Below are 15,202 nucleotides of genomic sequence, written 5' to 3' on the forward strand. Positions count from 1 at the left end.
CTGGAAGATGCTGTTAGGAGCAGCGTTTGGCCTCCTCCTGGTTAACATGGGTCGCGTGCTGCTTCTGCACTGGGTCATTGGATGCCTTCAAAGTAAGGGAGCCCGGGCACGCTGAATTGATGCAAGGGTTGTCTTGCTGTCACAGTTCCAAAGAGGACAGATGGATGCCACTTGTCACAATAGATTGCTCTACAGACCTTACATTTTCACGTCAGAAATAGTTTTTATTTCTTTTAAAAACAAAAGTACCCCCCACAGTGGTTAAAAACCCACTCCACTCCTCCCATGTCCACCAAAACCCCAACCATAACAAAGAAAACTGACTAATCCAGCCTTGTGAAACACAAGGAGGCATTTCAATGGATGGGTGAATTTTGACATGCAGTATGTGATAGATATAATACCTATCCTACAGTTCTAGAGGAATTAGTCAGGAAGGACAGCTATGGTGAAGTTGTACATCAGCCTTAATCCACTGAAAAACTTTGCAATAATGTCCTTAAAATGCACAAGAAGTCTTATTTAAGTCCTAAGAACTACACACAATTTTACGATGGGCTACATTCCCCTGTATCTCTCCAGATGGGGGACTGCAAGCAAAAACTGAACTTAAGCTGTACCTGAAATCCCTCAATCTCTGTCTATATAAGACAGGCAAATCTTGCTTTTAACATGAATGTGAACACACAATTCCTGAATTCCTAAATTCCTAAACTGGCACGTATCTGTCACATTGGAAAGACCAGTATTTATCATTAAAACTATTTATACAGATGCATGAACATCAAATGGATTTGAACAATGCTAAAGCAACACATCCTGTCCAAATCACTTGAATTTACCTAAGAGCTGCAACAAATGACTTCTAAGCCACTTACAGACAGACAACTTAATTTGAAGTAGCTGCACTAACAAATACATTGAAGATACAAAACTTTTGCTGGAGGTCAGTTCACAAACAAGAAGCACCACTCGCAGAGCAAAGTACTGAGTACAGTTTGTCCTGTTCAGCTGGTCTCTGGTTCTCCCCTTTTGTCATTCTTCCGCACTCAGAGGATAATCCCTGGTGGTATCTAGGTTTGCTCCGTCATCCTGGCTGCTTTTGCCTTTGTTACATTTTCTTCAGAGTGGTCGCGCTTCAGCTTCATTTCCATTGGGTCATCTGTGTCATCTATGGCAAGAAGGAAGGAAAAATAAGTTTGCAGCCTTACTGACCTCAGTGCAGCAAGAGCCAACAATGACAGTAACACGTGAAGCTACAAAGCACGCCAGAAAATGCTTCTATGTATAGGCAACAGGAGCAACGCCAGAAGCAGGGGACTCTGGTTCCCAGACTTTGGCTTTCCACACCTCCAAGAGTGATCACAAGAACATTCACTCCCCTATGCCATAGGGTTGCTGGGAAAGCTGTCAGCATAGCTGTATTTGAAAAGTACCAGTGTGCAACCTCTTGGATACATTAATAAGCACAGGATTGGAACAATTAATTCCTTCTGACCCTAGAAATTGATGTAGGAATACTTAAGACTCCCATCAGCTGCTGCATGTTGGATTTTTGTACTACATATGCAGACTGCTATGGAATACTGTTAAATACAAAGCACTGCTTCGCTTTTCTTCCTGCAAAAGATTCCTCTGAGGCTAAGAGCTCTTCACAGGCCCTAGGATTTCAATTTTAAGAGCACTGATGCTCTTAAACAGTGGAACATCTCTTAAACCGTGGAACATCTGTGTAATTGGAAATAACTAATTCAGGCTGACCCAAAGTTGTAGTGTTCCAGCCTTACCTGATAACTACCAGTTTGTTATGCATGTGCTTAACCTATTTAGAAAACAAGGTCAAAAGGTAAATTTCTTAGATCAGCTCTCCAGGGCTTTTCTCTTATTAGTGGCCAGTGGGAACCTCAAATATTTCCTTCTATGAGGCAGGGCAGATCATGGTAAAAAGGACAAACTGTGATGCTCTTGTTCACGAGAGGCGTGGGCAGGGCTGCAGAGACTTCTACACCTTGGAAATAAACCTGACAAACCTGGGGGCCAGGGGGTGTTTGTGCAGACCTATGGAAGGCAAAGGTGGTCTGCTTTTGGGAAAGTGTTCCTCCAGCACAAGCAAGCTCCCATCCTGCACGCGCAGGCAGAAAGGAAGGAACTGCTCAGTTTGTGTGCGCCAGCAGGGGAAATCTTTCAACAGTAACAAGAAGAAAGCACATGGTATTGGTAGCCAAGAGGACACCACACAAAACCAACCCCAAAGCCATCAGTTTCCAGCAACAGGCTCTGTATCACAGCATGCTGAACACATCGTGCTGCAGCACCTCTTACCTCTCGTGAGCTGGGCTGTTCTGTACTGTTCCTCTCTGATGTGCTTCATCAGCTGCAGGTTGCGATCGCTGGCTTCCTTGTGGTCCACCATTGGGAAGGGGTAGTCTTTACCTGGTACAACAGACAGCAGCCTTTATGGGACTAAAAAAGGATGTTTCACTGGATTTGCACCAAAGCAAATTGTTGCAGGTCTTCCTAAAGTCAGCAGCATCTTAAACCATGTGATTTACCCTTTAGAAGTGCCTATTTCTCTTCATGAACTGTAAGAGCCAGGGCCAACTAGTTCCATTTAGAGATGAGACAGTAACAGACAAACCCTTATGTTGGATGCTCTGGGCCTTGGTTTCCCGTCTATTAACAGGGATGGCAGCCCTGCCCCATCTTTAAAGATGCATTAGAGTAAGCGCAAAAGCACAAGATGTTCAGATACTATTTATAGACAGCCAAGCATCTGAACAGATAGATGTACAAGCAACAACTTGGAGTGATCCAATAGTCTTAGGATACAAAGTAGAGGCTAAAGCATGTACTCTGAGATCAGACTCCAGCAACAACCTTTAAAGGAGAGTTGACAGAAGGTAGGCTGCTGGATGAATCGATTTTCAGAAGATAAATGTGTGATTTGCATTGGAAGTGTGACACTTCCATCTCATATGGAGTATTGGGTTTACATGGCAAGGTTTTGGTAGCGGGGGGCTGCAGGAGTGGCCTCTGTGAGAAGAGTCCAGAAGCTGCCCCATGTTTGATAAGGGACCTAGCTCCAAAGGGACCCACTGCTGGCCAGAGCTGAGCCAATAAGTGATGTTGTTTGTGCCTCTGTGAGAGCAGATTTAAGAAAGAGGGGGGGAAGAAATGCTGCACTACAGCAGCTGGGAGAGGGAGGAGTGAGACCCAGCCCTGCAGCCCCCAAGGTGAGTGTAGAAGGAGGGCAGGAGGCACTCCAGGCGTCAGAGCTGAAGTTCTCCTGTGGCTTGTGGAGAGGCCCCTGGTGGAGCAGGCTGTCCCCATGCAGCCCATGGGTCCCACGGCAGAGCAGATCTCCACGCTGCAGCTCATGGAGGAGCCCACGCAGGAGCAGAGGATCTGGGGGGGAGCTGCTAAAGGTGGGGAACCCAGGTTGGAGCAGCGTGCTCCTGATGGATGGACTCTGTGGTACAGACCCATATCGGGAGCAGTTCTTGAAGAGCTGCTGCCTGTGGGCAGCCCCCGAAGGCTCAGTTTGGGAAGGACGGCATCCCGTGGGAGGGAACCCACGGGGAGCAGGGGCAGGAAGGGACCAAGAAGGAGCAAACGAGAAGGGCTATGGACTGACCACAGCCCCCATTCCCCTGTACTGCTCAGGGGGAGAATGTAGAAGAGGGTGGATGGCAGAAAGGTGTTTTTTGTTTGTTTTTAGTTTCTCACTGCTCTAGTTTGTTAGTAATAGGTAATAAATTACATTAATCTCCCTACGCTGAGTCTGTTTTGCCAGTGACGATAATTGTTGAGTGATCTCCCTGTCCTTTTCTCAACCCTTGAGCCCTTTCCATCGAATTTTCTCCCCCTTTCCCTTTGAGGAGGAAGAGTGAAGGAGTGGTTGTGGTGGAGCTCAGCTGCCCAGCTGAGTAAAACCACCACACACACGGAATTATTTTTGACAATTTTCAGCAGCAAAATCCCTCTAGCAGGGTATCCATATTACCTATGATACATCCTGCTTGCTTCTGCTCCTCTTCAGAGGCTGTCCAGGGCTCATAGATGTATTTGGAAGGAAAGTTCTTTAGGACAGGTAAGTACTTCCTACAAAAGAGTAATAATATAATGTTTTTATAATCCTGAAGACAAATACTCTCTTAAATGTATGAGTAATCCAACCTACACCCATGTTAATTTTTGGTGGTCGTATTGATGCTACAATCTACAGGAAAGTTCCAATTCGTTTTGCACAAAAGAACTGTTTCTATGTTCTGAAACCTCTGTACAGTGACATCTTCCACAAGTTAACTTTGCAGCAAGGAAAAAAGGGATTGATTTAAACATTATTTCAGTTTTGACTTCATCCAAAATATTTTGGTTTTTAACATTTTCCCTGACATTTTTTTTTAATTTAGTAAAATTTCAGACAAAGAAAATATATAAAAAAATCTTACAGAATGGGGAAGTCATTTTCTGTGCAACTGTCAGGTACATCAGCATGAGCTTCACCGTGACAAGGCACAGAGCTAGAAGGGATGCGAGGAAGAAGAGATGTGGGGAAAAGGAGCTGTTTGCGCAGACATCAACACAGCAAGGTCCTATTGAAATCAGCTGTCACCCACTACTTTATGGGAAAGCCAAGCAGCACCTTCACCAGCAACAAGGAGGTAAAGGAGAATATCAGGACTACAGGTGCCTAATAGCACAAGTACAACCTAGGACTGGTCAGACAGAAGCTTTTATTAACTGTGACCACAGTGAGAGAGCATTCAGGCAGCATTTCCCCCTCTGTTCCCCTGTTCTCTGCCAAAGTAGTTGCAGAGAACCCACTTATATGGTGTTTCAAAGAAACAGATACAATGACGAAAAACATTATAATGTTAGCAAAGCCAGGTGTGCATTCTTGGGAGAGACAGACTCCAGACAATCACTTATATATCATAAAATCATAAAGGTTGGAAAATACCTCCAAGATCATCTGGTCCAACCATCCCCTACCACCAGCACCCCCTGAACCCTGTCCCCAAGCACCACATCCAACCTCTCCTTGAACACCCCCAGGGACGGTGACTCCACCACCTCCCTGGGCAACCCGTCCCAACGCCTGACTGCTCTTTCTGAGCGGAAATGTCTCCTCATTTCCCACCTGAACCTCCCCTGGCCCAGCTCGAGGCCATTCCCTCTGGTCCTATCCCTGGTTATCTGCGAGAAGAGGCCGACCCCCAGCTCCCCACACCTTCCTTTCAGGGAGTTGCAGAGAGCAATGAGGTCTGCCCTGAACCTCCTCTTCTCCAGACCAAACACTCCCAGTTCCCTCACCTGCTGCTCACAGGACTTTGAAGCAAATGGCACTCACTCAAAGCAGAGTGGAAAATAAAACTTGGGTGTCCAAAATTATTCAGACTGCACATAAAACGATGAAACACAGCACAGACTGGAGGGGGAGAGCTGTGAGATGTTTTACAGAACATCTCTACTCCTCTAGAAAGAGGAGCCATCCCAGTGACTGGACACAGCTGGAGCCCACAGGCACTCACAGGTCAACACAGTTCCATACTCACTCATCTCCTGTGCAACCACAGGTAGGTCTCTGCTTTTCTGTGCCACGGTTTTCTAATCTGCTAAACACATCACTGCTACAAGCCCTGTTTCACAGGGGCAAATGCTTTATGCAGACTGAGTTCTCCAGCTGCTGCTGCCAGGGAAGCCGGGGAAGCGCCAAGCCGTGTCTCGCCCTACCGTATGTACTGTCCCTCAGGGTCCGTGCGCTTCCCAAAGCGGACGGGGCAGAAGATACGCGTGTACTGGTGGAAGAACGCGCTGGCCGACAGCCACATCCAGTTCCCCGCGTTGATGCTGTAGTCAGCATCTAAAAGCAGCTCTTCAAACACCTGCATTTTGGTGACAGGAAAAGAAAGAGAAACACCCCTGCAATGGCTGCCTGTATTGCAAAACCAAAACACCACAACACAACAGGCTGGGAGATAAAGAATGAAGCTTGCTGCTAAAAGCATAGCACTGTTCTGGTCCAGGGTACCCTTTGCACATAGGAATGCTCTCCAGTAAGACAGTTTGCCAGAAGGAAGCTAGAGCAAGACCCCATGAGAGAGCAACTCGAAGCCTAAAGGTCTGGCTTTGAAGACTGCTGCAAGCTGGGAAGGTATCCAATATCATCATCATCCAAAATCTTGGGGATGGGAATGACTTTTCACAGCTGTACACTACACAGCAGGGCTCAGACTCGAGCAGAAGACAATGAGATTTTATAAACCATGAGATTTCTATAGAGGCTCAGTAACAAAGCACTGTTCTCCAGAACCACCTCCATGCTCACATATTGCAGGGGTTTCTCAAGATCAGCCAGAACAGAGAAGTACCAAATGAAAACAAAAAAATGAAAACCAGAAGTGGACCTTCATGCCCTCTTCCCAGCTGATCCAAAGGTCCCCACGTGTCAGGAAGCAGGCGGCAGCGTGCCGGGCAAGGTGATGGATCCAGCCCTCCTGGCGCAGCTGGGTCATAATCGCATCGATCCAAGGGAAGCCCGTCTGTGCCTGAGGCAGAAAGGAACATCAGCCCTCCAGCACTGTGCTTCATTGCACTTCTGTCCTACACACTGCTATAAACTCCTCCTCAAATAGCCAGCAGGGAGCAGTCCTGGGGCAATTGAAAAGGTCTAGGCTGAAACACAGCAGTTGTGGAAACGCATCTTGTTACCGTTTTCCATTTGTGGAGCCTCTCTGCATCTTCATACCAACTGATCTGAAGGCAGATGGGGTTCCCAGCTATTTTGGTGAAGTTTGGTGTTGCTGATGCTACCGTATAGAAGAACTCCCTCCACAGAAGCTGCCCTTGGAGTGATACTGGTGGCAGAGAGTGATGCTTGGCCTGCAAAAGACAAGTTCAAAGCTTTGGTTCATACGTACCATTGTGTTTTCACTCATTCTGTGAGGTCCATAAAATAAAGTAAAATAAAATAAAACAAATATAAATAAAATAATAAAACAATAAACTATAAAATCATAATTATATATAATATATTATTATAATTATAATAATATATTTATATTATAAATTATAAAGTCATAAAATTAAATAAATAAATAAATAAATCTAACTATACAACTGGCTTTGAGGCAGTTTACCATGAAAGCCAATGAAATCAAAGATATGAAGCAATGCTTTTAGCACCAGAGCAGAGAAAGATGAACTCTGTTAGACCTTGCATTACCTTGAATTCATGGAGTCATAGAATGGTTTGGGTTGGAAGAGACCTTAAGGACTATCCCATTCCAACCCCCTGCCATGGGCAGGGACACCTTCCACTAGACCAGGTTACTCAAAGCCCCATCTAACCTGGCCTTGAGCACTTCCAGAAATGGGGCATCCACAGCTGCTCTGGGCAGCCTGTGCCAGTGCCTCACCACACTTTCCGGGCTGCAAGCACACATTGCTGGCTTGTGTTGAGCTTCTCGTCAACCAACACCCCCAGGTCCTTCTCCCCAGTTCTGCTCTCAATCCATTCTCTACCCAGCCTGTATTTGTGCTTGGGATTACCCCGACCCAGGTGCAGGACTTTGTGCTTGGCCTTGTTGAACCTCATGAGCTTCTCACAGACCCACCTCTCAGGTCTGCCCAGGTCCTTCTGTCATCCCTTTCTCCCAGTGTGTCAACCACACCACACAGCTTGGTGTCATCAGCAAACTTGCTGAGGGTGCGCTCGATCCCACTGTCCATGTCACCACCAAAGATGTTAAACAGTGCCGGTCCCAATACTGACCTCTGGGGGACACCACTCATCACTGGTCTCCACCTGGATATCGAACTGTTGACTGCAACTCTTTGAGTGCAGCCATCCAGCCAATCCCTTACCCACTGAGTGGTCCATCTACCAAATCCATGTCTCTCTGATTTACAGACAAGGATGCTGTGTGGGACAGTGTCAAATGCTTTGCATGAGTCCAGGTAGAGGATGTCAGTTGCTCCTCCCCTATCCACCAATGTAGTAACCTCATCACAGAAGGCCACCAGATTTGTCAGGCAGAATTCTCTCCATCTACTTTCCAAAATGGTATCACATGGGGATTTCTTAAAATAAACATACATTTACCAACATATTAACTGCCCAGCTAGCTGAATGCAGGTAGCTCAGCCACGTCTCAGATGAGACAGAGTCTGAGCAGGAGTCTCAGCATACATTTTCTTGGATTGGTTTCAACCATGCTTTTTCTTAAGAAACAAGTTTTCAGAACCTGGTTTTGGCTTACGTTGTAGTCAAAACTTACCTAAGATGAAAGCAGATGCTTTCTAAAACCAAAACTGCTTGAGCAGGCTAAACTGCTCAAAAATTTCACTTAAAAACCAGGCCTGGTTAGATTTGCAGGACTATGACCAATTTTTTTTCTTACCTGAGCGTAAATGTTTGACAACCTATAAAAAAAGGTGCGAACTGACACACAACCCATGCTGAAATAGGGGCTCAGGCCTGTGGTACTTGGAAGCAGTGAATTCGGTATTGTTCTCGGTTTAGTAAAATTTGCCACCCAGCCCTAAAATGAAAACAGAAATCAAGGTTTAGGCAGTACAAGGTGACACATGTCCAGATAACGGAGCAGGGAAAAGCTCTTGGCAACTGGCTTCTGCCTGTTCAACGTCCCACTGCAATACCCCCAAAAATGCTGCCATCCGGGATGGCAACATCTCGAGATCAGGCCGCCTGGAGGGGAAATCCTCAGCAAGAGCTGTAACAGAACTTCATGGCTGAGCGGTTTCTTGAGGTCCAGAGATAACCACACACAAAAGGAGAGAAGACAGCACTGACCTCAGCCCACCCACAACCACCAGCGTCACCCACGTTAAATCAAGACTGACCTGGTCAGCCAGGTGTTGCTCCAGGCGCTGCAGCCCTTCAGTCTCCCCTCCTCTCCAGGGGGAGATGCTCTCAGGGGGAATCTTCAAATCCACGGGGAGAGGCACCCTGTAACACTCAGCCGGGTCCAGGTCAGGGGGCCTACACCTCCTAATGCAGGAGACAGGCCTCTTTCAGAGAGGAAACCGGAGCCAGAAGAGGGTGGAAGACCTCTGCTCATTTCACACGCCAAGATCTCCTCTGTCACAGCACAGGGGAACAAAAGCACAGCCAGAAACCCCAGGCTCCACTCCTTGGGGAAGAAAGAGCTCATCCTGCAACTGCTCCAGGTAGTTCCAGCCTGAACTGGGGGAAGAGGCTCAGACCCACCAAATGACAGTGCTCAGAGCAGCCGGCTGTGACCACAGCTCAGACCTCCCGTTTGTTTGCCATCGGCTACGTAAGGCTCGGAGGCACCTCCTCTCCTGCAGCCTACCCAGCTGCCTCATTCATCTCTGGGAGGGAGCTAAGAGCCTCCTCAGACTCTAAACTTAACTGGGGTCACTGGCACTGCCTCCAAAGGCCCCTCCATGCCTCTGGGGAGAGGTTGCTCTGGGAGGTTTCATAGGGAAGGATGCAGAGCAGCTCTCTGGGCCACCTCCCCAGCTGCTTCTTCCTAAGCAAGGGGCTAGGATGCCCTGAGCAGTCACACAAGGGGCTAGGACGCCCCGAGGAGTCACACTCCTCTTGTGTGGCCTCAGTTGCTGAGGTTTTTCCAAGGCCTCTGCCCCCACAAGGCTGGAATAACACCAGGGTATGTCGTGTGTCCACCCCACCCCACCCCGCTGTAAAACACAAAGCTGTTCAGGGAAGTATCAGTGGTGTGCAGACTTCCCAGCAAAACCCTGAACGAGGTCAGAGATGGAAAGAGATCTTCCCACTCCCCTGGAAACACTGAGCTCAGCTCTGTTGCAAACACCTACAGTAGAAGGAGCCAGTGCAGCTCTCAAAGCACTGGCATAACATAGGCCTGCTGGGAAGCACGCGAACCACTTATGATTCATCGTCAATTAAAAAGATGTGTGAATAAACAAGTTATGGGGGGAAAGAAAGGGGGGGGGAAGCACTGTGAGAAAAGTTGCAGGAACTGGTTCATCCCAATACAGTGATGGGTCTCATCACTGGGGTATCTGGGGACAACATTCAGTAATTAATGGGATTCCCCAAGATGGAAGAACTAAGCCTAGGTTACTAACACAGAGCTGAGGTCACGCAGGAGGTGCCTGACAAGTCCCAAGTATCTGCAGCCCCATCCCAAGTGGCCAGCTCTCCCCTACCCCAATCTTAACTCCCTTTGGATCACTAACCTCTATCAGGCAGAGCTAAACATAAGACATCTGCGACTCTGAGCTTCTCAAGTCCTGGGAGACACGAGCTTGGCCCCTCCTTCCCATACAGCAGAGCGGAGGAGAGAAAAAAGTCTTGAAGCCAGAAGGGAACACTATGATTGTTCCACTGAATTTCTTGCATAAACACGCTATAGTGGTTCATCCAATTCCCCCCTTGAATCTTGGTTTGTGAGGAAGCTGGAGCACGTCTTTGAGAAATAGACCTGCAGTTCCTTAGTCCTTCCTCTGCTAAACCTTTTACATACATTCAAAGGTTGTCTCAATGTGCCTTGCAAAAGCTTAAGCCTTTGGACTGTGCCACCTCTCATCTGCTAATCCACATCCCCTCTGCATGCAACCTGTAGCCCTCTGTGCACAGAGGTAACACAACAATGCCTAAAGCACCCCGTTATCATTTGACCTTGGCTATTCTTTCAGGCAGACAGAAAGGACCTGCAATTTCTTGCCACCTAGGTGTTACTTACTGGAAGTCTTCAGCTGTAAGGTTTCGGACAGGCACCTCAGGATCCCCAAGCAGAGACAGAATGTGAAGGAACCTCTTGTATGTTAATGGGGGAGCCCCATCATTCAGGTCCAAAATCCTAAATAAAATAAGGTCAATTTTCACCACAGTATAAATCAAGAAGGAAACTGGAGCTGCCAGTGAATAGGAAGGTGACAGCACAGGCTGGAACAGCAGCAGTTTTCAGGACTGACTGTGGAAGTTACGGATTTTACAAATAAAACTTCCCTGGGTGAACATCCATCCATCCTGAGAGCGGGTTCTCAGGACCTGAGACAGCAAAATCGGAACCAGGACGCCAGCCACAGCTTCAGCTGGGCTGCTCTGGACTGCCAGACATAGCTAGGACAGCAGCCTGCAAGGTTCTGGTCACCTCTGGGGCTTCCAGAGACAGTCAGACCACAAAAACAGGTTCAGGGCTGTAAAGAACTCTTCCCTGCCAGCAACCACCTGTACAAACCGATGGCTTGAATTTAAGATGGCAAGTCACATATATCAACTCATTCACAAAAATGTAGGGTTTTTTTTCAGGATCAGAGTGCTAAGGCTGTTTTAACTGTTAATGATTACCTCCCTATTATTATTAATTTCAATACCTGCAGTCATTCAGCTCTGAATAACTGCTTGGATCCAAGTGTATCCAGACACCAGTGAAAGCTGATTAGAAAGATCCAAAAAAAACAGACACAAGAATGTGTAAGTAAGTCCTATTAAATGTGTTAAAGAATTTCTCTGACTGTGTAAAAGAGTAGCTAATGTAATGGCTTAAAGTTATTTAAACTGCCCAAAGGGGAAAAAATTAAACTCTTCAGGCTCTAACTACAGCCCAACATCCTAACACCTGTGCAACCCACCAAAATTTCTTCTGTTGCTTCCAGCAGACCAACATAAAAATTCTCAGGCAAGCAGTGCCACCACCTCAGATAGTCCAATTTTCTCAAAAGGAACACATTAGGATCCAGAAGGACCAAGATGCTTGACCTTTTCTCCCTGATACTTGCTAAACCCTCCTGGAGACACCTCACTAGTCTTTAGGGCAATCACGTACCGTTTGGTATCATAAAGGCTGTGGCCCACCACAGAAAGCACCTTGAACCCCAGCTCTTCTCCCAGACACCGTATGTTGGCTTCCATCTCCTTGTAAAACGGCTCCATCTCTGCATCCAGAGTCACTTGTGTGATGTTCCACTTCCGGACGTGATCTCTAACAACGGGTTCATACTCTCCTTGAATAACCAGCAAGCGAGAGCCCAGCCGACACAAGTTTTTCTGCAAATCCTCCAGGGACTGCAGCAGAAAGTGCCATCGCAGGGCCCCTATGTGCATCACGGACGTCATGAACTTTCTGTCCAAGATGTAGACTGGGTAGACGACCTCCGAGGACTCGAGCGCGGCCAGCAGCGCCGGGTTGTCGTGCAGCCGCAGCCCCTTCCGGAAGAGATGGATGGTGCGGCGCGGCATCCTGGCTGCTCTCAGGCCTGTCAGAAGAGGAAAAAAGCTGTTGGCTTTGAGGATACAACATCCCTGTTAAGGAACAAGGCCAATTAATACCAGAAATGGAGCTCCAAACACTGCTCAGCTCTTTTTGTCACAAATCTTTGCTTTTTTAATGAGCTTTCACAGGCTAGAAGAGCAGAGACAGGACCAAAGCACTCCTCAATCGTATGCACGTGCCAGGTCCCACCATTCAGCAGCTGCTTTAGCACCTAGCTCCACGGAGAATGGCTGCTTCCCCAAAAGAGTCACTCAAGTCCTCAAATTACATTCCTGAATTAAATTATATCCCAATAGCGCTCACCAGAAGGAAGGAAAACAGAGTTGTCAGAGCTCCATTTACTGCAGAACCATTCTGCAGCCCCACGCGTGGATGCGGCCTGCAGCACCCAGCCCTCTGTAAATCAGCGGTGAGAAGATGGTTCAGGGAGCTCTGCCCCTGTTTGGGGAGACGTCAGTTCCGCAGGAGCCCTCGTCTCATCAGAGACCTGATACACGGCTCACGCTAGCGCTGAAAAACCCTCCTGGGTTTCAGTAGAAGGCGTATGAAAGACACGGCATGTTTGCTCGCTAACGAGGCTCTTAAGACTGTAAGGAAAAAGAAGGGAGAGCAAAGCGCAGCTCAACACCAACACAAGAGCATGCAGGGCTATTCTGACAGCACTGGCTTTGTAATGTCTGGATTCATCGGTTCGCCACAGTTCTTAATCCATCTTTCCTAGCCCCAGGAGACCTCTTTGTGCCTCCAAGCCTCAGGAGAAAAGCCCTCCTCTCCCTGTGGAGGTGCTGGGTGGTGACCTGAGGCTGATGTAGGGATCAACACGCAGTCACTTCCCTGTGAACTATTTCACCTGGCTTTAGGGACTTGCAGGAGGGCTCACCTTGGTGGGCAGAGCCTGAGGAACTGCCCCACAGCTGCTGCTTGCTCTGCTCACAGGGGATGGACTCAGCAGCAAGCAGAAGCACTGAGCCCAGCTGCCCCTGGTGTCTGTGCCCACCTGGTGACAGTCCCCGACCAGCTCACCTCCACCTGCTTCTAATTCCAAGGGTTACTACCCAAAGAATTCAGAGGTTGTGGATTAGCACGGGACCAAACAATAATCTCTAACCCAGTTCAGCCCCCCAACCAAACTAAACTGCCCTCCTTACACCCTCCCAAATGGCTGCAGAAGGTCTCTGCCCCTTGTCCCTGCTCAGCCCACACTCAACAGCATTACCAGCCTCATATAATGATCTGACTTGCACTCTTCCCAAAAACACTCATCAGCATCACCGAGAGGCACCCAACTGTGCCCCCAGGCCATGACGCAGCCCGCTGAGCCCCCAGTAACCTAACCCTGAAAAATGACGGGCACAGAAGAGCTCAGAGCCGAGCCTGGGGCTTTGGGCTTTGCAGGTGTGCAGTGCCTTGGCTCGGGGAATGGAGCTACAAGGGAGGAGAGCACGGCACCGACCTGCCCACACGCCATGGAAGAACAGGAAAAACAGGGCGGCTCTGGCACCTGGGAGCACCCAGCTGGCATTTTTGGGCAGCAAAGCATCTAAAACATGCTGGAACTCTCCCCCTGGTCAGGGCTAGCAGGAGAAAGGGGAGAGGGGACAATCCTCTGGGTGTGCCGGGGAAAGAAGGAGCAGGCACCATCCGTTGGTTGGCTTTGTGGCAGGATTTATCCAGAGGTACTGCTTGAACTCTCTGCAAACCAACATTGCCAGCAAGGCCAGGCAGGCCTCCTGCCACGTCTGGGTGACTGCAGCTCATCACAAATCAGCCACATCAGGCAGAAAACACGCCTTGCGCCATTTTGGGATGCACGCCACAACAGGAACCAGGGAAAACCCTAAATGAGGTGACTGGGCCTTACCTCGGGGTTGCCTGGCTGGTGCTCCGGGCTCTTCACAGCCGGCTGTCCTGAAGAGAGGGTGGCCCCCGAGTGCTGACCGCAGCTCTGCCACCCGCGGGCATTTCTCTCTGGGTGCAGACTTCCACAGGAGGGGCGCGATGGTGGTCACGGCGCCGCCACCCGAATCAAGCCTTGGTGCTCCTGTTCCTACAGGCGCTGTCAGAGCAGGTGCCCAGGTTGAACGCCCCAGCTGCGATCACACGAACGCACACCGGGGTGGAATCGACAGGCTGAAGGACTCGGGGTTTTGCGTAACTCCTGCCGGAGGAGGCTGGCAGCGCGCTCACCGCCTGCTCGCGGCACAGCAAGACCCGGCACGTACGGACCGAGGACGACGGAAATTTTAACAGCTCAATTTCCTCCGCGGACACGTTGATTGCCCGGTGCAGTCAAGGCTCAGCCGCTCGCCTTGGCTGGCCAGTCAGGAAGCGATGACAACGCGGTTACGAAGCCAGAAGCACGCACACATGCAGCCAGCTGGAAGAGCAGCCCCGAAGCTGCGGTTTGGGCTTTTGAAGTGCTTGGCCCCAGCCCTACAGCCCCCAACCCTACAGCCCCCAACCCCACAACCCCTGACCCCCCGCCCCCCCCATTCCCAGCCCCACAGCCCCCAACCCTACAGCCCCCAACCCTACAAACCCCAGACCCTACAGCCCCCAGACCCTACAGCCCCGACCCCCAGCCCCACGCTCCCCTCCCTCCCCAGCGCCCCCGGGCGTTGCGGGGCCGGCCCGACCCGGTGCCCCCTTTGCCCGGTGGTCGCGCAGCGGGTCCCCAGCCGCCGGTGCCAAAGCCAAGGCCACGGGGCCGGTTATGCAACGCCCAGCAGCGGGGGGGGGGCAGGAGACCGGACACGGGGACTGGGGGCACGGCCGGGGCTGAGGCCGGGGTTGCCCCGCTCCGGTTGCTGCCGGGGAGCGGAGCGGGGACACCGCACTGGGCGGGGGGCGAAGGAGGTGGGCACTAGGACCCCGGCCCCCAATTAAAGAGCCACTGGGCGGGGCGTCCCCGAGCCACGCCCACGTCGAGCGTTTCCCCGCCCCCTAGAGGC

The 15,202-nt window shown here is 49.7% G+C and overlaps 1 protein-coding gene across 1 annotated transcript; it reads right to left on the reverse strand.

The window, feature by feature from the left end:
• Positions 1–210: 210 nt before the first annotated feature.
• Positions 211–14,724, reverse strand: LOC121059341 (cryptochrome-1-like). The gene is made up of 12 exons (XM_040536094.1): positions 14,439–14,724; positions 14,113–14,307; positions 11,805–12,234; positions 10,719–10,835; positions 8,869–9,016; positions 8,406–8,546; positions 6,715–6,885; positions 6,411–6,551; positions 5,737–5,888; positions 4,004–4,101; positions 2,323–2,433; positions 211–1,171 (listed from the first exon to the last, which is right to left on the reverse strand). The coding sequence occupies exons 3-12, from the start codon at positions 12,215–12,217 to the stop codon at positions 1,074–1,076; spliced, it is 1,590 nt and encodes a 529-aa protein (XP_040392028.1). The 5' UTR covers positions 12,218–12,234; positions 14,113–14,307; positions 14,439–14,724; the 3' UTR covers positions 211–1,073.
• Between the last annotated feature and the right edge of the window lie 478 nt (positions 14,725–15,202).

Source organism: Cygnus olor, chromosome 24, assembly GCF_009769625.2.
Source record: "Cygnus olor isolate bCygOlo1 chromosome 24, bCygOlo1.pri.v2, whole genome shotgun sequence".
NCBI classification, from domain to species: domain Eukaryota; kingdom Metazoa; phylum Chordata; class Aves; order Anseriformes; family Anatidae; genus Cygnus; species Cygnus olor.

What these genes read in the sequence shown, in the direction of transcription:
- LOC121059341 (XM_040536094.1), bottom strand. Translation starts at nt 12,217, where the DNA reads ATGCCGCGCCGCACCATCCATCTCTTCCGGAAGGGGCTGCGGCTGCAC. An exon ending in GCTGGGAAGAGGGCATGAAG is followed by an intron (nt 5,889 to 6,410) that starts GTCCACTTCTGG and finishes ACCAAAATGCAG; the next exon opens with GTGTTTGAAGAGCTGCTTTT. An exon ending in GCAAGCAGGATGTATCATAG is followed by an intron (nt 2,434 to 4,003) that starts GTAATATGGATA and finishes CTGTTGTACCAG; the next exon opens with GTAAAGACTACCCCTTCCCA.